At 41.6% G+C, this 21,274-nt stretch overlaps 1 protein-coding gene across 1 annotated transcript in view; it reads left to right on the forward strand.

The window, feature by feature from the left end:
• ADGRD1 (adhesion G protein-coupled receptor D1) overlaps window positions 1-20,919 on the forward strand; it is a 191,885-nt gene extending 170,966 nt beyond the window's left edge. Inside the window, exons 22-25 of the mRNA XM_070761993.1 lie at window positions 6,913-7,039; window positions 9,307-9,348; window positions 18,231-18,323; window positions 19,795-20,919. Of these exons, the coding sequence (XP_070618094.1) occupies window positions 6,913-7,039; window positions 9,307-9,348; window positions 18,231-18,323; window positions 19,795-19,890 (358 nt within the window). The 3' untranslated portion in view covers window positions 19,891-20,919. The remainder of the gene's footprint in view (window positions 1-6,912; window positions 7,040-9,306; window positions 9,349-18,230; window positions 18,324-19,794) is intronic.
• The last annotated feature ends 355 nt before the right edge of the window (window positions 20,920-21,274 follow it).

The following is a 21,274-nucleotide window of genomic DNA, read 5'->3' on the forward strand; positions in this document are numbered from 1 at the left end:
GTATATATGGATAAATAAGAAGAAAAAGTAAAAGTAAAAAGAATAGGAGAATTGTAGAAGTATGAATATGATTTAAATTTTATGTTGGAAGTAGTTTATATATGAAGACTTACTATACAAGGTTAAACAAATTTCTTCTTTTCATTTAAAGTAATAAGTAGATTTAAAGTATTCTTTTTTTATGTATTGAAATTTAACTTCTAGAATAAGCGGGGAAGTTGCAACCCCATTTCTATGTTAAATGTATGTTTGTCAGTTTTGTCTATTTTATGAAAATTAATAAAATTTATTGGGGGGGGGGAAAGAACAAACTGCCAGGTTTATTGCTTGGCAGTTTCTTGTGGTCCAGCAAGATGGGGATGATTTTCTGTCACCAGATCTGTCAACATTTCTTCTAAAAATCAATGGAGATTCTCAGTTGTCCAGGATTCTGCTTTTTCCCCCCAAAAGATAACTGGACTTTCTTTGTTTTACCTTGAAGACCTTTAGCTCCTCATCCAGGAAGCTTCATCAGTTCTGAGTGAATGGTGGAGGATGGAAAGATTTAGGATAAGCTGGGTTGACTCTCAGGCTCAAACCAAGAAGAACATGTGTTGATTCTACCAAGCTGTGGTTTTGTTGTTGTTGTTATTTCCCACCAGTAGACAGAATCTTGCCAGACTGAGGACTCTCTGGGAACTGTTAGGGAGGTGTGTCTTCACCTCCTTTCTTTCACCTAAAATATCTGGACTGAGTTCTCTCTTACTCCTCCAGGGAATCCAGACTACATTCCATCATGGTGTGATTATTTTCTCTCTCTCTTTCTAAAACTATCTAGTCCTTCCTTCCTTCCTTCCTTCCATCCATCCATCCATCCATCCATCCATCCATCCATCCATGCATCAACCTTTCAAAAATCAATTGAGATTTTCAGTCATCCATGGTTATCCCAAAGGTCCTTTTTTCAAAAGACAACTAGACTTTTTCTGTTTTTCCTTGAAAATCTTTCACTTCTCATTCAGGAAACTTCATAGGTTCTCAGTGAATGGAGGGATTTATATTCCTTCCAGTTATATGGTCCTTAGTGCTCTTTCTGAGAGTCACAGATGTCACATGGAGGTTTATCTGTGCCTTCAAGGTCATCTCTGACTGATTTGAGCCAAATATATACATGCAACATTGCATATTTTTTATTTTTTATTTTTATTTATTATTAGAGTTGAAAGGGACCCTACAGGTCATCAAGTTCAACCCCCTGCCTGAGCAGGAAATCCTACAGCACTCCAGCCAAATGGTAGTCCAATCTCCTCTTGAAAATGTCCAAAGTTGGGGAGTTCACAACCTCCGCTGGCAGGCCGTTCCACTGGTTGATCGCTCTCACCGTCAGGAAATTCTTCCTTATCTCCAGGTTGAATCTTTCCTTGGTCAGCTTCCAACAGTTGTTTCTCGTGCGACTCTCTGGTGCCCTGGAAATAGTGTGCCCCCCTCCTCTCCGTGGCAACCCCTTAAGTATCTGTATACAGCTATCATGTCCCCCCTAGCCCTTCTTTTTACTAGACTATCCATGCCCAGTTCCAGCAACCTTTCCTCGTATGGCCTGGTCTCTCGTCCCCTTATCATTTTAGTTGCTTTTTTCTGCACCCTTTCCAGAGTCTCTATATCTCTTTTGAAATGTGGTGACCAGAACTGGATGCAATACTCCAGGTGTGGTCTGACCAGGGCCTTATAGAGTGGTATTATTACCTCTCTGGTCTTGGAGTGTATCCTCCTGTTCATGCAGCTTAGGATTGTGTTGGTTTTTTTAGCCGCTGCTGCACATTGCTGGCCCATGTTTAGCTGGTTATCCACCAAGACTCCAAGATCCCTTTCACAGTCACTTATGGCGAGTGTGGTTTCGTCTAATTTTATGCATGTTTTGGGGTTTTTTGCCTAGGTGCAGGATTTTACTTTTCTCTACATTGAACTTCATTTTGTTCGTTTATTATTATTATTATTATTATTATTATTATTATTATTATTATTATTATTATCATCATCATCATCATCATCAGTGGCATACACAATTTCTTTCTTGCCTATATCAAGGAGTGACCAGCTTATATTTTTTTTGCTATGGTCGAAAGGCATAAATCGAACCCAGCTAATCCACAAGCTTGCAGCCAAACGATAAGTTCCAGTTTCATCATCATTTGTCAGTCAGTTAAAGAGGGGTGCTTTTCAGGGAGCTGATGAGTAATTGCACCCCGTGTATAAAAAGAGGGATGGGTGATTTAAAGCCAGTTAATATCCCTGTCCCCATTGTAAAATGGCTCCATTAGAGAAGTGGTACTGATTGCTTCCCTACTTTGAACTGAATATATCAATAGGCCTTTCTTAGTTGTCAGACTGTTGATCAAAAACCATCATGGCTAATCCTCCAAAAATCTAAGTCTGGCATCCAGGATAAAAGCAGAGGGTAATCTAAAAAGCTTACAAATCTAATAAATTATTATTATTATTATTATTATTATTATTATTATTATTATTATTATTATTATTATTATTATTATGTCAGTACAACACAGCACTATGCTGGATTTCGTTTTTCATCACCAGTCGGGCGCTTCCCAGGCACCTAGGACTGCGTGATGTAGCGGCAAATTATGTTTGCCGATCCCAGTAAAGCGGCCTTTTGCAATTGACAGATAGAGATTTTGTCAATTCCGATGGTTTTCAAATGTCCACTGAGTTCCTTTGCTACTGCGCCCAGCGTGCCAAGTACCACTGGGACCACTTTCACTGGCTTATGCCAGAGTCGTTGCAGCTCGATTTTTAGATCTTCGTATTTCACTAATTTCTCTAGCTGCTTCTCCTCAATTCTGCTGTCTCTTGGGATTGCGATGTTGATGATCCATGCTTTCTTTTTCTCCACGATCACAATGTCTGGTGTGTTATACACGGCATACAAATCTAAATAATAAAATAATATGCTTCAGAATTCGGTCAGTTTGAAGTCGGAAGTCCCACAGTAGTTTTGCTTGCTCATTTTCGACCACTTTTTCGGGCTTATGATCCCACCAGTTCTTTGCTGGTAAATGGTAGTTCCGGCACAAGTTCCAGTGGATCATCTGTGCCACAGCATCACGTCTATGCTTGTAGTCAGTCTGTGCGATCTTTTTGCAGCAACTGAGTATGTGATCGATTGTTTCATCTGTTTCTTTACAGAGTCTGCACTTTGGATCGTCTGTTGATTTTTCAATTCTGGCTTTGACAGCATTTGTTCTAATGGCCTGTTCTTGTGCCGCCAGTATTAGTCCTTCTGTCTCCTTTTTGAGTGTTCCACTTGTATTCTTATTCTTATTCTTACTCTTACTCTTACTCTTACTCTTACTCTTACTCTTATTCTTATTCTTATTCTTATTCTTATTCCTATTATTATTATTATTATTATTATTATTATTATTATTATTATTATTATATACAATCCCAGTTCTTGGGGGATCTTACAAAGCCCCCAATGCTCAGTTACCATGGTCAATGCTCATTCTGGCTGTGAGCTCCAGGGGCTGTTATATTCCTCTGAAAAATTGTCAGTAATACACCCATAGCAAATAGAACTCCAAGGCAGGTAAATTCCTCAAAGAATAGTTATTATTATTATTATTATTGATTATTATTGATTATTATTAGTAGAGTTGGAAGGGACCTTGCAGGTCATCTAGCCCCCCCCCAATCAAGCAGGAGTCCAATCTCCCTTTGAAAGTCTCAAGCGTTGGACCATTTCAGAGAAATGGCAGTCCAATCTCCCTTTGAAAGTCTCAAGTGTTGGAGCTCTCACAACCTCCGCAATCAACTTCTGTTCCCCTGATTGTAATTGCTCTCACCATCACAAAGTTCCTCCTTATTTCCAAGTTGAATCTCTCCTGGATCAGTTTCCATCCACTATTCCTTGTCTGGAGCTCTGGTGCTTTGGAAAATAGCCTGACCCCATCCGCTCTGTAGCAGCCCCTCAAGTATTGTTTATCATATCTCCCCTGGTCCTTGCTCCTTTCCTGCAACCATTCATTGTATGTTTTCATTTCCAGTCCCACTTCCAGTTCCACTTTTTTTAGGGTTTCAATGTCTTTTTGGATTGTCTTTGTTGTTTGGATATATCATATTGGCACAGTCTGGTGAAAACCAACTCTGAATGTTCTCATGGTTTTCACCTAATTGAAAGTCAAAGTTTTTCCCCTTCCCCAAGCAATCAGTCACATCGTCCAATTGAGATGCCATCCGGTTGCCTGGTAACATCACTCGTAAGATGAGGTATTACTGTATTTTGTTTTGGCTACAAAACCCCAGCTATCTCCAATCCCCGCTTCCTATCCCTCAGTTCCATTGTGGCAACACTGAAGCCTCACAGTGGCCTCAGTTTGGTCAAGTCAGCTGATAAAAGTATCCTTGAAAAATATTGGATTTTGAACTATGATTGAGGATATTTACAATTTTTATTTTAGAGAAGTTTTTACATATGTTTTTTGGAGCTACATGTACTCTTGTGTAAGAACGTGTTTTTAAGAAAAAGAAAAAACTAAAATATATTAAAGTAAGTAGAACCTTATGAATTCTGGGTGAAACGTTATGTTTGCTTAAAGAATATACATAGAGATTTAATTATGAAATTTAATAAGAGCTGGAAGAAGGGGAATGAAATAATGGGTGCAACTCAGATGACCAAAGTAGATAAAGGAGTAAGCATTAGATAAATGACATACTGTATACCTAAAATCAAAATAGAATAGAATGAATATAAATATATAATGAGATTCCAGAATGGCCCTGAAAACGGAACACTTTAAATTAACAGAATTGAGGGAGAACCAGCTGATAATTCCAGCACAATCTGAACTGGTCTCTCTGTGTATATTGGAGGTGGAGACTTTATTATTCTTTATTGGAGGTGGAGACTCTTTGAGAGCTGTGTGCAATGGAATTTCATTTTAATATATGCCGATTAATTAATATGCTTTCAGAGTGACCATAAAGTTTCTGTTTCTGTTTCTATTCTATTCTATTCTATTCCATTCTATTCTATTCTTTTCCATTCCATTCCATTGCTTTGCTTCTCCTTCTCTCCTTCTGTTTTCTCCCTCTTCTTTCTCTTCTCCTTCTCCTTCTGTTCCATTCAATTCCATTCCTTTGCTTCTCCTTCTCTCCTTCTTCTCCTCTTCTCCTTCTTGTCTTTCTCCTTCTCCTTCCATTCCCTCTCCTCTCCTCGCTTCTCTTCTCTTCTCTCCTCTTCTTTTCTCGTCTCTTCTCTTCCGTATTCTGTTCTATCAGGTTCTCTGCCTTTTTGGGCATCAGGGACCAGTTACATGGAGAGAGGTCTCTCCACAGACTAGAGAGGATGTGGTTTTGGGTTCTGCCTGCATCCTGTGGATGGGACTTTGCTTGTTTGCACGGACTGGTTTCTGGCATTTTGCAGACTGGTGTTGGTCCATGGACCCCTGTTTTTATCCAACCCCTTGCTCAATTGGGAAACCATGTAATCAAGGCCCTGCTCAGCTCTCTTTCCTTGGAGTGGAAGGAAGAACCTTGAGGTTTCATCATTATGAGCAGCATCCATAATCACTATTGGCTTGAAGTCTTTTTCTACTCCGCGATCAACTACGCAATCTTCACTGAAACTTCCAGAAATGTAGCAAGGCCTGTTCGATTGTGACTGCCATTCAAAAGACCTGGGTTTAATTTATATGCCTGTTAAGGGCAAAGAACCTCCGCATAAATAACTCTATGTTTTGTTCCCTTCCGATTTTACACAGAATGCTATTAGCAATCTCCTCCTGGAACCAGTTTTCTCTTATGCACCGTATAAATCAATCAGATTATTCATCCTCAAGTCACAGTGCCTTATTACGCTCATTGCAACCCACAACATGTAGAGAATGCTGCTACGGTCTCTTTTCTGCTGAAAACCCAAAACCTCCCTGAATACTCAAACTCAAACTCAACCTGGATAAGACGGAGTGGCTGTGGGTTTTGCCTCCCAAAGACAATTCCATCTGTCCGTCCATTACCCTGGGGGGGGGGAATTATTGACCCCCTTGGAGAGGGTCCGCAACTTGGGTGTCCTCCTCGAACCACAGCTCTCATTAGAGAACCATCTTTCAGCTGTGGTGAGGGGGGCGTTTGCCCAGGTTCGCCTGGTGCACCAGTTGCGGCCCTATATGGACCGGGACTCACTGCTCACAGTCACTCATGCCCTCATCACCTCGAGGCTCGACTACTGTAATGCTCTCTATATGGGGCTACCTTTGAAAAGTGTTCGGAAACTTCAGATTGTGCAGAATGCATCTGCAAGAGCAATCATGGGCTTCCCCAAATATGCCCATGTTACACTAACACTCCACAGTCTGCATTGGTTGCCGATCAGTTTCCGGTCAGAATTCAAAGTGTTGGTTATGACCTATAAAGCCCTCCATGGCACCGGACCAGATTATCTCAGGGACCGCCTTCTGCTGCATGAATCCCAGCGACCAGTTAGGTCCCACAGAATGGGTCTTCTCCGGGTCCCATCAACTAAACAATGTTATTTGGCGGGGCTCAGGGGAGGAGCCTTCTCTGTGGCAGCCCCGGCCCTCTGGAACCAACTCCCCCCGGAGATTAGAATTGCCCCCACCCTCCTTGCCTTTCGTAAGCTCCTTAAAACCCACCTCTGCCGTCAGGTATGGGGAAACTGAGATACTCTTTCCTCCTAGGCCTTTACAATTTATGCATGGTATGTTTGTTTGTAGGTATGATTGGTTTTAAAATAACGGTTTTTTAGTTGTTGTATTGGATTTACATGCTGTTTTTATTATTGTTGTTAGCCGCCCCGAGTCTACGGAGAGGGGCGGCATACAAATCCAATAAATAAATAAATAAATATTGCATATGAAAGCAAGGGTCAAAATCTATTCTTTGTCTCGACAGATTGACAGCTAAAGCGGTTGCTGTGCTCCTACCTATACTGGGAAGTTCATGGATCTTTGGCATCCTGGCAGTGAATGAACGAGTTTTGGTGTTCCAGTACATGTTTGCAATATTTAACTCATTGCAGGTATGGCCAGCTGGGGATAAACACCTCTCAAGATACGTGATGGTGACCCTATGGCACGTGGAGCTATATCCTATAACGTCCTCCTCGATCCACAGCTGACTTTAGAACATCATCTTTCGGCTGTGGCGAGGGGAGCGTTTGCCCAGGTTCGCCTAGTGCACCTGTTGCGTCCCTATTTGGACAGGGAGCCTCTACTCACAGTCACTCATGCCCTCATCAACTCGAGGTTCGATTACTGCAACACTCTCTACATGGGGCTGCCTTTGAAGAGTGTTCGGAAACTTCAGATCGTGCAGAATGCGGCCATGAGAGCTATTGTGGGGCTTCCGAGATTTGCCCATGTCTCATCAACACTCCGCAACTTGCACTGGCTGCCAATTAGTTTCCGGACACAATTCAAAGTGTTGGCGATGACCTATAAAGCCTTACATGGCATCGGGCCAGAATACTTACGGGACTGCCTTCTGCCGCACGAATCCCAGCGGCTGATTAGGTCCCACAGAGTTGGCCTTCTCCGGCTCCCGTCGACCAAACAATGTCGTCTGGCAGGGCCTAGGGGAAGAGCCTTCTCTGTGGCGACCCCGACCCTCTGGAATCAACTCCCCCTGGAGATTTGAACTGCTCCCACCCTCCTCGTCTTCCGCAAGAGCCTAAAGACCTATCTATGTCACCAGGCATGGGACAATTAATGCATCCCCTTTTCTGACCATTAAAGTTATGAGTGGGTATGATTGTGTAGTATCGATTGTTTTTAAGATAATGGGTTTTAATGGCAGTTTTAATGATTAGATTTGTTTTGTATTGTTTTATTGTTGTTGTGAGTCTTCGGAGAGGGGCGGCATACAGGTCTAATAAATTATTATTATTATTATTATTATTATTATTATTATTATTATTATTATGTCAGTACAACACAGCAAACATGATAATGATAATGATAATGATAATGATAATGATAATGAAAATGATAATGATAATGATAATGATAATGATAATGATAATGATAATGATAATGATAATGATAATGATAATGATAATGATAATGATAATGATAATGATAATGATAATGATAATGATAATGATAATGATAATGATAATGATAATTTATTTGACCTGTATGCCGCCCCTCTCTGAAGACTCGGGGCAGCTCACAACAACAACAACAATAATTATCATTATCATTATCATCATCATCATCATCATTATTATTTATGCCAGCACATGAGCCGTTACTCTAGCTCAGTTTCAGCATGCTTGTGTGTGCCAGCCAGCTGATTTTTGTCTTGTGCTGAGGGCCTGGGAGGGCGGTTTTGCCCACCTCAGGTTCAGGCAAGGGTTCTTCTTTGCCAGCCTGGTTCACAACATTTGTGAGCAAGGTCACAGAACTCCAAAAACTTTTATACATTTGTTATAGAACCATAAATCTCCTTCCTTAACTGTCTTAGCTCCAAATGTCCTTTCTGATTTTCTTTGCTGTTTTTTAAAATAATAATAATAATAATAATAATAATAATAATAATAATAATAATAATGTGCAGACTCTGTGAAGAAACAGATGAAACAATCGATCACATACTCAGCTGCTGCAAAAAGATCACACAGACTGACTACAAGCATAGATATGATGCTCTGGCATAGATGATCCACTGGAACTTGTGCCGGAACTACCGTTGACCAGTGGCAAAGAACTGGTGGGATCATAAGCCCGAAAAAGTGGTCGAAAATGAGCAAGCAAAACTACTGTGGGACTTCCGACTTCAGACTGACCGAATTCTGAAGCATAACACACCAGACATCCTGGTTGTGGAGAAAAAGAAAGTATGGATCATCGACATCGCAATCCCAGGAGACAAGAGAATTGAGGAGAAGCCGCTAGAGAAATTAGTGAAATACGAAGATCTAAAAATCGAACTGCAACGACTCTGGCATAAGCCCGTGAAAGTGGTCCCAGTGGTACTTGGCACGCTGGGCGCAGTACCAAAGGATCTCAGCGGACATTTGAAAACCATCGGAATTGACAAAATCTCCATCTGTCAATTGCAAAAGGCTGCTTTACTGGGATCGGCAAACATAATTTGCCGCTACATCACGCAGTCCTAGGTGCTTGGGAAGCGCCCGACGGGTGATGAAATACGAAATCCAGCATACTGATCTTGTTTGCTGTGTTGTACTGACATAATAATAATAGTAGTAGTAGAAGTAGTAGTAGTAGTAGTAATAATAATAATAATAATAATAATAATAATAATTTGATTTTATCATTTCAGGGTTTCTTCATCTTTCTGTTTCATTGCCTCCTGAACTCAGAGGTATGTTCCCATATGCACCCCATTTTAGGGAATAAAATCCAGTGGATGCTAGAATAAGAATATTGCTATGTATCCCTTTAGCAGGGGGGGAGAAATACATTGATTTAAAGTTTATGCTCTAAAAGAGGCCTTGTGTTAAAAAAAAATGAGGCCATTTAATTACAAGGCTCTAGGGAAAATATCTTTTCTTTTACTACAGAACAGGTATAGTTTATATAACGGTATATTTAGCTGTCGTGCCTATAATTTATGGTATTTGGAGTGAACTAGTCAGTCAAGGACTCCAGGCATTAAAAACAAAAGCCACTGCTCATATACCAATATATATTTATATACTCCGGTTAAATCAAAGCTCATGGCTTAGCTTCTTAGTTCGTTTTAAATATTACCACCCAATTATCATCTGAAAATGCCAGAAGGGACTTCATTAATTTTGTCAGGAATAACCATGTCAGCTGTACTGAATTACTGAATGGAATTTAATTTGGATTGCATTTATAAGCAAATTCAATCAAATCGTGTGTTTGTCCTACCCTTAAGGGCTTCTTTCTCCTGCCGGAGTTGATTGTTGAGAACACAATCATAACCACATCTCAGGCAAAGGCTCCAACATGTTCCCAAGGTTGCATAAACCCAGGATTGGCAGCTCAATGACCTCCAGATGTTTTCCCCAAAAATTTTCAGGGTTTTAAAGAAAATGTTAGGGAGTTTGAGTGTTGTAGCTGACTATGTCACAAGGTCACCAGGAGGTCTCCATCTCTCTGGGGTAGATGCAAAGATCAGAAGAACCCATAAGGTGCTTTTTCAAGAGGCAACTGAGCTTTGTTTTTACTTGAAGAGGTTTTACTTCTCATCCGAGAAACGTCTTGAGTTTTCACCCAAGGTGAAGTGAGATGTCTTCAAGGAAAATCCAAAGTTCAGTTGACTTTTGGGAAAACACCTTTGGGACAACCATGAGCTGGGTGACTGAGAATCTCCATAGACAAACCTATAACTATGTTTTGGTAATACCAGAGGTAATGAATGTGCACCCTAGAACCCCTGCCATTCTGGAGAGCTGAAGTCAAAACATCTGGAAGACCCTCAGGTTGCTACCTCCCCAAATTAATTACATCTACAATTAACTACAATTGAAATTAACTACATTAACTACAACCGAAATCGAAAAAATAAATTTAGAAACATAGAAACATAGAAGACTGATGGCAGAAAAAGACCTCATGGTCCATCTAGTCTGCCCTTATACTATTTCCTGTATTTGATCTTACAATGGATATATGTTTATCCCAGGCATGTTTAAATTCAGTTACTGTGGATTTACCAACCATGTCTGTTGGAAGTTTATTCCAAGGATCTACTACTCTTTCAGTAAAATAATATTTTCTCATGTTGCCTTTGATCATTCCCCCAACTAACTTCAGATTGTGTCCCCTTGTTCTTGTGTTCACTTCCCTATTAAAAACACTTCCCTCCTGAACCTTATTTAACCCTTTAACATATTTAAATGTTTCAATCATGTCCCCCCTTTTCCTTCTGTCCTCCAGACTATACAGATTGAGTTCATTAAGTCTTTCCTGATACGTTTTATGCTTAAGACCTTCCACCATTCTTGTAGCCTGTATTTGGACCCGTTCAATTTTGTCAATATCTTTTTGTAGGTGAGGTCTCCAGAACTGAACACAGTACTCCAAATGTGGTCTCACCAGAGCTCTATATAAGGGGATCACAATCTTCCTTATATAAAACTTTGAGGGGGCTTTCTTAGTCCTTTCCCCATCACACCAAAACTGTCTGTCTGTCTCTCTCTCTATCTATATCAAAGTGACACACACTTTGCTCTGGTTTAGTTTCAAAGCGGGGAAAAATCAGCACACAAAAAGTCAAACAAGCACACAAAAAGTCAAAGCCAGTAAAGCAGTCACGAAACACAACGATCAGATAATCCTCCACAATGGCCAAACCCACAGGCTGCTATTTATAGCAGCCTCACTAATTACCCCAGCCCCACCCAACCACAGGTGGCCTCATTTTCTTTGATAATAATCTCTCAGTTGTTGTTGCCTATGCATCACTCTCCTCATGCGTGGCTGTATCATTAACTCTTGTTCTGAATCCAAGGAGGGGCTAGATAATTGATCTCCTTCTGAGCTGTCTGCCACACTCTCCTCCTCCCTGTCACTCATGTCTTCTTGGTCAGAGGAGCCTTCATCAGCAGAGTCCACCGGGGGAAAAGCAGGCCTGCAGCATGTGGATGTCTCCCCGACATCCACAGTCCTTGGGGCAGGAGCAGGGCCAGAGCTAACCACAACATCTATCTATCTATCTATCTATCTATCTATCTATCTATCTATCTATCTATTTACCTATCTATCATTCATAGACAATTTGAATACAGTGTACTGTCAGGGCGTACCATTTACAAAAGAAGAACAAAGAAATATTAACACATATACTGATAAACAATAGTAATTAAAGTAATAATTTTGGCTGTTTATAGTGATGAGCCATCTTTATATTTAATTCGTACATAATCTTTCTTCATCTAATTTCTACCTCTTATCTCTAATGATTCATAAAATCTATTCCATATCTGTCTGCTCAATGCTGCAAATGCAATCAGTCTTTAAGTACTTGCTATCATGAAGAAAATATTGGAAGGAAATGCATACCTGGTTGGAAAACATAATAGCAGTAACATTTAGACTTATATACCACTTCATGGCGCTTTACAGAGTCAGCCTTTTGTCCCCAGTAATCTGGGTCTTCATTTTACCCATCTCGGAAGAGTCAACCTTGAGCCTGGTGAGATTTGAACTGGTCAACTACAGCCATCAGCCATCAGAAGCAGCTTGCAGTACTGCACTCTAACCACTGCGCCACCAAGGCTTATACACTAAGCCAGTGATTTTCAACCTTTTTTGAGCCAGGGCACATTTTTTACATTTACAAAACCCTGGGGAACATTGGGGGGGGGGGGGGGTTGTGGCTAAAAAAAGTTTGGACAAAAAATGTTTCTCTCTCTTCTTCCCTTTTGCTCTATTTCTCTCTCCCTCCCTCTTTCTCCCCTTCTTCTTTTTTCTCTCTCTCCATCCCTCTTTCTTTCTCTCTCCCTTCCTTCCTCTATTTTTTGCTCTCTTTCTCCCTACCTCCATCTATGTCTTTCTCTCTCCCACCTTCCTTCCCTCCCTCTCTTTCTCTCTCTCTTTCTTTCATTCTCTCTTTCTCTCTCTCTTGCTTTCTTTCTTTTTCTCTCTTGCTTTCTCTCTTTCTCTTGCTTTCTTTCTCTCTCTCTTGCTTTCTCTCTCTATTATTTTCTTTTTCCCTCTCTCACTTTCTTTCTCTCTCTTTCTCTCTTTCTCTCTCTTTCTTTCTTTCTCTCTCTCTCTTGCTTTCTTTCTTTCTTTCTTTCTCTCTCTGAGCTTCGCGGCACACCTGACCATGTCTCACGGCACACTGGTTGAAAAACACTTCACTAAGCAATGTATAGATCTGAAACCAGAAGTATTCTTGTTGGGTATAATGTCAAAGGGTTATGATAATGGGACTACATACTTAGTTTTGCATATACTGACAGTAGCAAGGATTATACAGTGGTACCTCTACTTAAGAAAGCCTCTACTTAAGGACTTTTCTAGATAAGAACCGGGTGTTCAAGATTTTTTTGCCTCTTCTTAAGAACCATTTTCTACTTAAGAACCCGAGCCCGGAAAAATTTCCCAGGAAATTTGACAGCGGCACGAAGGCCCGGCCAGTTTCCTGCCATTCCCCCTGGGTTTCTCTCTCTGGCGCAGTGTATGGGAGGCAGCCTCGTGATGGATGTATGGGAGGCGCGTTCTTCCAACCTCAGAGTCCCTCTTTTTTTTTAAGCCTTAAACTTTTGGCGAGTGAGAAGAGAGGGGAGCCCTTCAGCATGGGAAGGAAGAGGAAGCAGGTAGCAGCAGCAGCAGCAGCCACCTTTCGGTCAAAGGAGCGGGAGGTTCCCCCCTCTTGCCCACCAGGATTTCTCTCTCTGGCACAGTGTATGGGAAGCAGCCTCGCGCTGGGTGTATGGGAGGCGGGTGCTTCTCCTCACCATTTCAGAGTCCCTCCTTTTTTTTAAAGCCTTAAACTTTTGGATTTTCTTTGATTCCCCTCACCTCACCTTCTTCCTTCAGCAGGGACTGTCCTCCTCCTCTTCCTCCTCCCATCCAAATTCCGGGCTTTTATTTCTTCCCTAATGGTTTTGCATGCATTATTTGCTTTTACATTGATTCCTATGGGAAAAATTGCTTCTACTTACAAACTTTTCTACTTAAGAACCTGGTCACGGAACGAATTAAGTTCTTAAGTAGAGGTACCACTGTATTGGCAAGATCCTGGAAAAAACGAGAAGACTCCGCCAGACGAGGATGTAATTCAGAAAATCTTAGCTTGTGCTGAGATAGGCAAACTCACTTTAAAAATAAAAGACAAAGAAGACACAGAATATTAAAACTGGCCTTTTACACAGCTTGTAGCCCAGCATTATTCTTCTTGCCAAAATGGGCTTCCTCACCAATTGCAAAGAAAAGCAATGAGAAAGAAATACCCTCTTGCGATTCTTCCCCTTCCTGGATAAAGCCCATCCTTCTTCTCCATCCCTTTGCTCTCTTAGATCTCATTTCTTCTCCACTGCTGGCGAGCATCCCCAAAGAGAGCCTGAAAGAATAGAAACAATTTCAGGTATTCATTAAAAGGTCATTTAGATCCCAATTGGACAATAGGGGGAAATTATACATTGCTATTCTAAGAAGACTGCCTGCATAGACCCGTTGAGTGCCCACAATAGCTGTTCCTGGCTGATACGCCAATTAAGACACGTAGACGGATCTATTTAATGTTTCCTTTTTTAACCCCTCACCCAGAAATTTCTAACCCATCCACCCTCTCTTCTGAGACCAACACAATTTCAGCCATACGTTGTTAGAGAGCTACCTTATCACTACGCAATTGCTCTTCTGGGCTGTAGTTTGAAATATTTCGTACCAACTTCCCTTCTGGATTGAACTGGAGGGATTCCAGCTGAAACTACGTTCAGATGGATATATATATATATATATATATATATATATATATATATATATATATATATTTTCGTAAATTTTCACGGGTATATGTATGTAGATTGTTCTGAGTTCGGGTTTTGCCCTGTGTAATGTTTTGCATGTCTATGCGACGTTTCGGCGAAATCACATTCACCATCTTCAGGCTGTAGTTCCAATCTTTGTGTTGTTTTAAATGGAATGTTTGCAACTGACATTTCTTCCTAGTATGTAGTGTGGGGGTGGAGATTTGCTTTGAATGTAACAAATAGATTGGGTGACCACGTTTCAGTGATCTGATTGGTTGGTGTAATCATAGTTATTAGAAGGAATGATATGGAGATTTTTTTGAGGTGTTTTGTTTAAGGCTGATTTCCAAATATAAAATTCTAAAATCATAATTATTAGAAGGATTGACATGCTGATTATTATGAAGTGTTTATTTTGTTTAAGGCTGGTTTTCAAATCTCTGGCAGGCGGGAGGTATCATCTCTTTTATTTAGACAAAGGGGTCTTCTCTCAATTTCGATAGCTTCTAGAGAAATTCTTCTATATAAATTCTCTGTTTTGTGGAGTAATTTAGTTTTTTCAAAGTCAATTTCGTGCCCTGTTTTTTTAATGTGCTGGACAAGGGAGGAGGTCTTTTCTTGTTTTTTGACTGCATTCACATGTTCTGCTATGCGTTGGCTCACTCTTCGGTTAGTTTGTCCAATGTATGTTTTGCAAGGGATTTCATAGATTCCTTGGTATTCCAATTGGATTTTATCTTTGGGGCTCCTTAGGATATTAGATATTTTTTGGTTAGTGCAAAATGAGGTTTTGATGTTATGTTTGTGCAGAATTTTACTAATTTTATCCGTGGTGCCTTTGATGTAAGGAAGGATGGTGGTGCCATTGTCCTGTTCTTGATCTTGTTTTTTGGGGGGTGTCTCTTTATTGATTAGGTTTGTTATTGTTTTCTCTTTGAATCCATTAGAAATTAGTACATCTTTGAGTTTGTTCAATTCAGTTTTTAAGTGCTCATGGTCAGCTAAGCGTTTGGTTCTGGTGATGAGAGTTTTGGCCACTGAGGTGATTTGTGCGGGGTGGTGGTGTGAGTGTGCATTTAGATAACGGTTGGTATGGGTTTTCTTTTGGTAGATAGTATGTCCTAGGCTGCCATTGGGTTTTTTATAGACCAGTACATCTAGAAAGGGAAGTTGATCATTGATTTCTGTTTCCATAGTAAACTGTATTTTGGGGTGTAGGCTGTTGAGATGTGTGAGGAAATTGTCTAGTTTTTCTTTACCATGTGGCCAAATTACAAAGGTATCATCAACATATCTCAGCCAAAGTTTGGAACTACAGCCTGAAGATGGTGAATGTGATTGTTCTGAGTTCGGGTTTTGCCCCGTGTAATATTTTGAGTGTCTATGCGACGTTTCGGTGAAATCACATTCACCATCATCAGGCTGAAGCTTCAAGCTTCGTGCTGTTGTAAATATGGAATTCCATATTTACAACAGCACGAAGCTTGAAACTTCAGCCTGATGATGGTGAATGTGATTTCACCGAAACGTCGCATAGACACACACATATATATGACGGTCTTGGTATATTCAGGTTTCTTCCCGTGTAGGATTTGGAAATTTCTGGCGACGTTTCGATGAGGTCCCACTCATCATCTTCAGGCTGGTGTTTCTGTCCTTGTTCTAAGGCGAACACTGCGAGACCTAAGCTGCCTTCCTTCTATAAATACTGGTGGCTGGGTGTGGTTTGATGGCTCAGCAATTGCCTGCTGTGTAGAAACTTCCTGGTGAGTCAGTGGGGTAACATCTGGGGTCTGGAAACCAGCCCTCAAACGTAACCCAGCCATAAAAACAGAAACTAGACTCAGAACACGTATTGCAAAACAATCAAGTAGCCTGCAAGCTTCAACTACTCAGGATATCACGCCTAATCAACAACCATTAACTAATCAGCATACTTCAGCTACATCAACAACCCCAGATGTTACCCCATTGACTCACCAGGAAGTTTCTACACAGCAGGCAATTGCTGAGCCATCAAACCACACACACATATATATATAGATCATGAAAGTTAATAGGTCATTTGAACGAACCAGGGGTGTTGTTTGAGATATCTGTGACATTTGAGTTCTGCAGAAGCATTTAAACCTAAGTGGTGGATTTCCATTCCTCCTGGGAAATGGATAAAATAGTATAGTGTCGTGTAGTGTAGCATAGCATAATGTAGTATAGTGTAAGATAATATAGGATCATGTAGGATCAGATAAGATAGGATAGGATAGGACAGGACAGGACAGGACAAGACAGAACAGAACAGAACAGGAAGAACAGAATAACAGACTTGGAAAGGACCTTGGAGGTCTTCTAGTCCAATGCCCTGCTTAAGGCAGGAAACCCTATACCATTTGAGACAAATCGTTACCCAATCTCTTCTTTAAAACTAACATCAGAGGAAAAGAGGCACAATTCCACCAAGTTTGGGCAGACTTTATGGATTTCATAAATCCATAATAGATCTTGCAACACTGCAAAAAGACCTACTATTAGAAATACATACTGCACGGCTACTAAAAAGAGTTATAACTGTTTCTCTGGGCTTTTTCTCTCTTTTTAATTGATTTTTTTTCATGACACAGTTACTCGATAATGTCAATTAAATGTTATTCAATAAAAATAGAATAGAATACAATAGAATAGAATAGAATAACAGAGTTGGAAGGGACCTTGGAGGTCTTCTAGCCCAACCCCCTGCTTAGGCAAGAAACTCTACACCACTTCAGACAAATGGTTATCCAACATATTCTTTAAAACTTCCAGTATAAAGTCATAAGTCATAACAACAGCAACAACAGGGTAGGGTAGGGTTTAGTAGAATAGAGTAGAGTAGAGTAGAACAGAACAGAACAGAATAAAATAACAGAGTTGGAAGGGACCTTGGAGGTCTTCTAGTCCAGTGTTTTTCAACCAGTGTGCAGTGGCACACTAGTGTGCCGCGAGACATGGTCAGGTGTGCCGCGAAGAAAGAGAGGGAGGGAAGGAGAGAGAGAGAAAGACATAGAGGGACGTAGGGAGGGAGAGAGAAAGAGAGCAAAAAAGAGAGGAAGGAAGGAAGAGAAAGAAAGGGATGGAGAGAGAAAGAAGGAGGAAGGAAGGGAGAGAAAGAGGGAGGGAGAAAGAAATAGAGCGAAGGAGAGGAAGAGAGAGAATTTTTTTGTCCAAACTTTTTTTAGCGCCCCCCCTCCCGCTCAATGTGCCCCAGGGTTTCGTAAATGTAAAAAATGTGCCGCGGCTCAAAAACGGTTGAAAATCACTGTTCTAGTCCAACCTCCTGCTTAGGCAAGAAACTCTACACCACTTCAGACAAATGGTTATCCAACATATTCTTTAAAACTTCCAACGTTGGAGCATTCACAACTTCTGGAGGCAAGCTGTTCCCTGGATTAATTGTTCTAACTGTCTAACTTAGTTCTAAGTTGCTTCTCTCCTTGATTAGTTTCCACCCGTTGCTTCTTGTCCTACTCTCAGGTGCTTTGGAGAATAGCTTGACTCCCTCTTCTTTGTGGAAAATAAAGGTGAACAAAGGACCCATCTTTTTAACCAAGGGGGGGGGGATCCTTCTTTTCATTCCCTGAGTCATGATAGTTAGTCCTTGATTACGGTCATTTGGGTAGGCGCCAATTTGAAGTTAACAACGGTGCTGAAAAAAGAATCCACGAGGAAGGGAAAACAAGTCAACCTAATGGAAAGGGAGCAAGTAGCCTCAGGAGCTCATATCTTCCTAACTTGGGAAATCTTTCTCTTCCCTGCCAAGGTCCGAGCCGCCTTTAAGCACAAAACGAAGGTGTGGTCACTCACCAGCAGCTCCATCCGCAACATCAATGTGAAAGCTTTCAATTCTGATATTGTAAGTATTGCTAGAAGCCCTCAGAGCCTTCTGCCTCCCTCTAAGGAGAGTGGGACATCCAAAAACTGAGATCTGAAAAAGTTCTTTCCTACCGTGTCTTCTCCATCATGTTCTGTTCCAGACCTATGTGCTCTTTTCAAATCATCATTATTGATGATTCAGGATAACACAGCGGAAAGGGACCTTGGAGGTCTTCTACTCCAAGCCTTGATCAAGCAGGAGACCCTACACCTGTGATGGCAAACATATGGAATCAGTAATGGGCAGCCAAAATTTTTACTGCCATGCTGTGGGTGGGGTTTATTTTGTGGGTGTGGCTTAATGGTCCTGTGACTGGGTAGGAGTGGCTTGCTGGCCATGTGATCAGGTGGGAGTGGCTTGAACAATCATCATCATCGTTCAAGTGAACTGTTAAGTCCTCGACTTACAACCTCACTAATGTCACTCCCTGGGGTGACAATTAAGTTTCACGTTTCCTTCCTGAGTCCCCCCACCCACCTCCAGCTGGGTAGCTAGGCGAACGGGTGCTGCCAGAAACATAAATGCTGCCAGCGCCTCTTCCACCCACGCCTTCTGCTTGCACCTCAGACAGGAGGTGGCCACATGATGCTAGAGGGGAGCTGGGCAGGAGAGAAGGAAGCTTGTCCGAAGCCAGGAAGGAGGAAAGAGGAAAAAAGCAAGGAGCAGCAGCAGCAGGGAAAAAAAGGAGAGCCGAGCCAGACCAGTAATCCAAGAAGCGACAGCCACCGATAAGCTGGAGCTGCACAGGCAGCTTCATTTCTTTTCCCATCCCCTCTTCAATCCCGGCCATCTGGGCTGCCAGAGGAGCCTTTTTGTGGCTCTTAAGGAGGCTTTGGCAGCCCAGAGTGAATGAAATATTTTCCTTTCTCTGGGCGCTTGGAGAGGGAATAAACCTCTGCCAGTGCCCAGAGAAAAGAAACACTCCCTTCGCTCTGGGCAGCCGAGGAGTCACCACAGTGAAGGAAAGGCACCGGCTACAAAGCGAGCGAGCGAGAGGAGAGGGGAGCCCTTCAGCATGGGAAGGAAAAGGAAGCAGGTAGCAGCAGCAGCAGCCATTGTATGGGAGGCAGTGTATGGGTGACAGCCTTGCTCTGGGTATATTGGAAGCACGTGCTCCTTCTCGCTGCCTCAGAGTCCCTCTTTTTTGTTTTAAGCCTTAAAGTTTTGGATTTGTTTGATTCCCCTCCCCTCCCCTTCTTCCTTCGGCAGAAACTCTCCTCTTCCTCTTCCTCCTCCTCCCACCCAAATTCCAAGCTTTTATTTCTCTCCTAACGGGTTTGCACGCATTATTTGCTTTTACATTGATTCCTATGGGAAAAATTGCTTCTACTTACAATCGTTTCTACTTAAGAACCTGCTCATGGAACGAATTAAGTTCTTAAGCAGAGGTACCACTGTATTCTCCTTCATTGCTCCATCCATTATCCAAACTCTTTCTTTCCCAATCCAGATAACTGTGACCAAGCCCGCAACGACGCCGACTGAACTCCACACTAATGACAAAAGTAGTCATTCTGGCAATAAGATGGATCTTTCTGCTGTCTGATATCTACCCCGTTGGCCTTTCCTTCTGATATTCGGGCCAACCCACATCCTCAGGACCTTCAATTTCATTGCCTGACTACCTATTACTCTCAGAGAATTTGTGCCCATAGGAACTTTACTCCCTTCCTGCTAAATTGAGGAAGGGCAGAATTGCCCATTGGACTGAATCGATACTTCCAGATTCTCTGGCCTAGGTGTGACTCCCATTTGGCTGGGAGGATTAGCTATGGAACAAACAAGGGGCATTTTACACTGGATGGTCATCTAAGCACTGGTAGGCTGTGAAGCTGAGAAGATATGTGGGGAAGCCACAAAGATACTTTTCCAAGAGGCAACTTGACTTTCTTGGTTGTTTTGGAAGATGTTATACTTCTCACCTGATAAGCTTCTTCAGCTCTGACTGAATGACCCACTCAGATGTTGGTGGTGCACTTAATAATAATAATTTATTAGATTTGTTTTCCGCCCCTCTCCGAAAACCCGGGGCGGCTCACAACAGTAATAAACAACGTACAAATCCAATATTTAAAAACACAATTTAAAGACCCTTGTAATAAAATAATCACACAACCCAATCAAACCATACATAAACCAAGTGTGGCAGAAAATGGTCCTAGAGGTATTCTAGTCCGATGCCATGTAGAGCTTTATAGGTCATAACCAACACTTTGAATTGTGACCGGAAACTGATCAGCAGCCAGTGCAGGCCGCGGAGTGTTGATGAAACATGGGCGTATCTTATCCACCCCAAGGAAAAAAAACCCAGACACAAACTGAGCAATGAGGTATATGAAGTACAATGCAGTGACCCTTGTGCAGATCTGTATATTGGGGGAGCAAAACAACCACATGGCACAACATAGGAGAATGAACCCATCAGCACTAGATTCATCAGTCCATCTGCATTTAAAAGAGAAAAGCCACTCTTTTGAAGACAGCAAAGTCCACATTTTGGATGGAGAGGATTGCTGGTTTGAAAGAGGGGTCAAAGAGACCATCTATGTCAAAACTATTATTATTATTATTATTATTATTATTATTATTATTATTATTATTTATTAGAGTTGGAAGGGCCCTTGTAGGTCATCTAATCCATCCCTTTGCTCAGGCAGGAGTTCCTATACCATTTTGGACAAATGGCAGTCCACTCTCCCTTTGAAAGTCCCAAGTGTTGGAACGCTCACAGCCACCACAGGCAAACTGTTGCACTGGTGGATCACTCTCACCATCAGAAAGTTCCTCCTTATTTCCAGGTTGAATCTCTCCTTGGTCAGCTTCCAGCCATTATTCCTAGTCTGGCCTTAAGATGCTTCAGAAAATAGTCTGACCCCCTCCTCTCTGTTGTGCCCCTCAAATATTGGAACACTGCCATCGTATCTCCCCTG

Source organism: Erythrolamprus reginae, chromosome 10 (assembly GCF_031021105.1).
Source record: "Erythrolamprus reginae isolate rEryReg1 chromosome 10, rEryReg1.hap1, whole genome shotgun sequence".
NCBI classification, from domain to species: domain Eukaryota; kingdom Metazoa; phylum Chordata; class Lepidosauria; order Squamata; family Dipsadidae; genus Erythrolamprus; species Erythrolamprus reginae.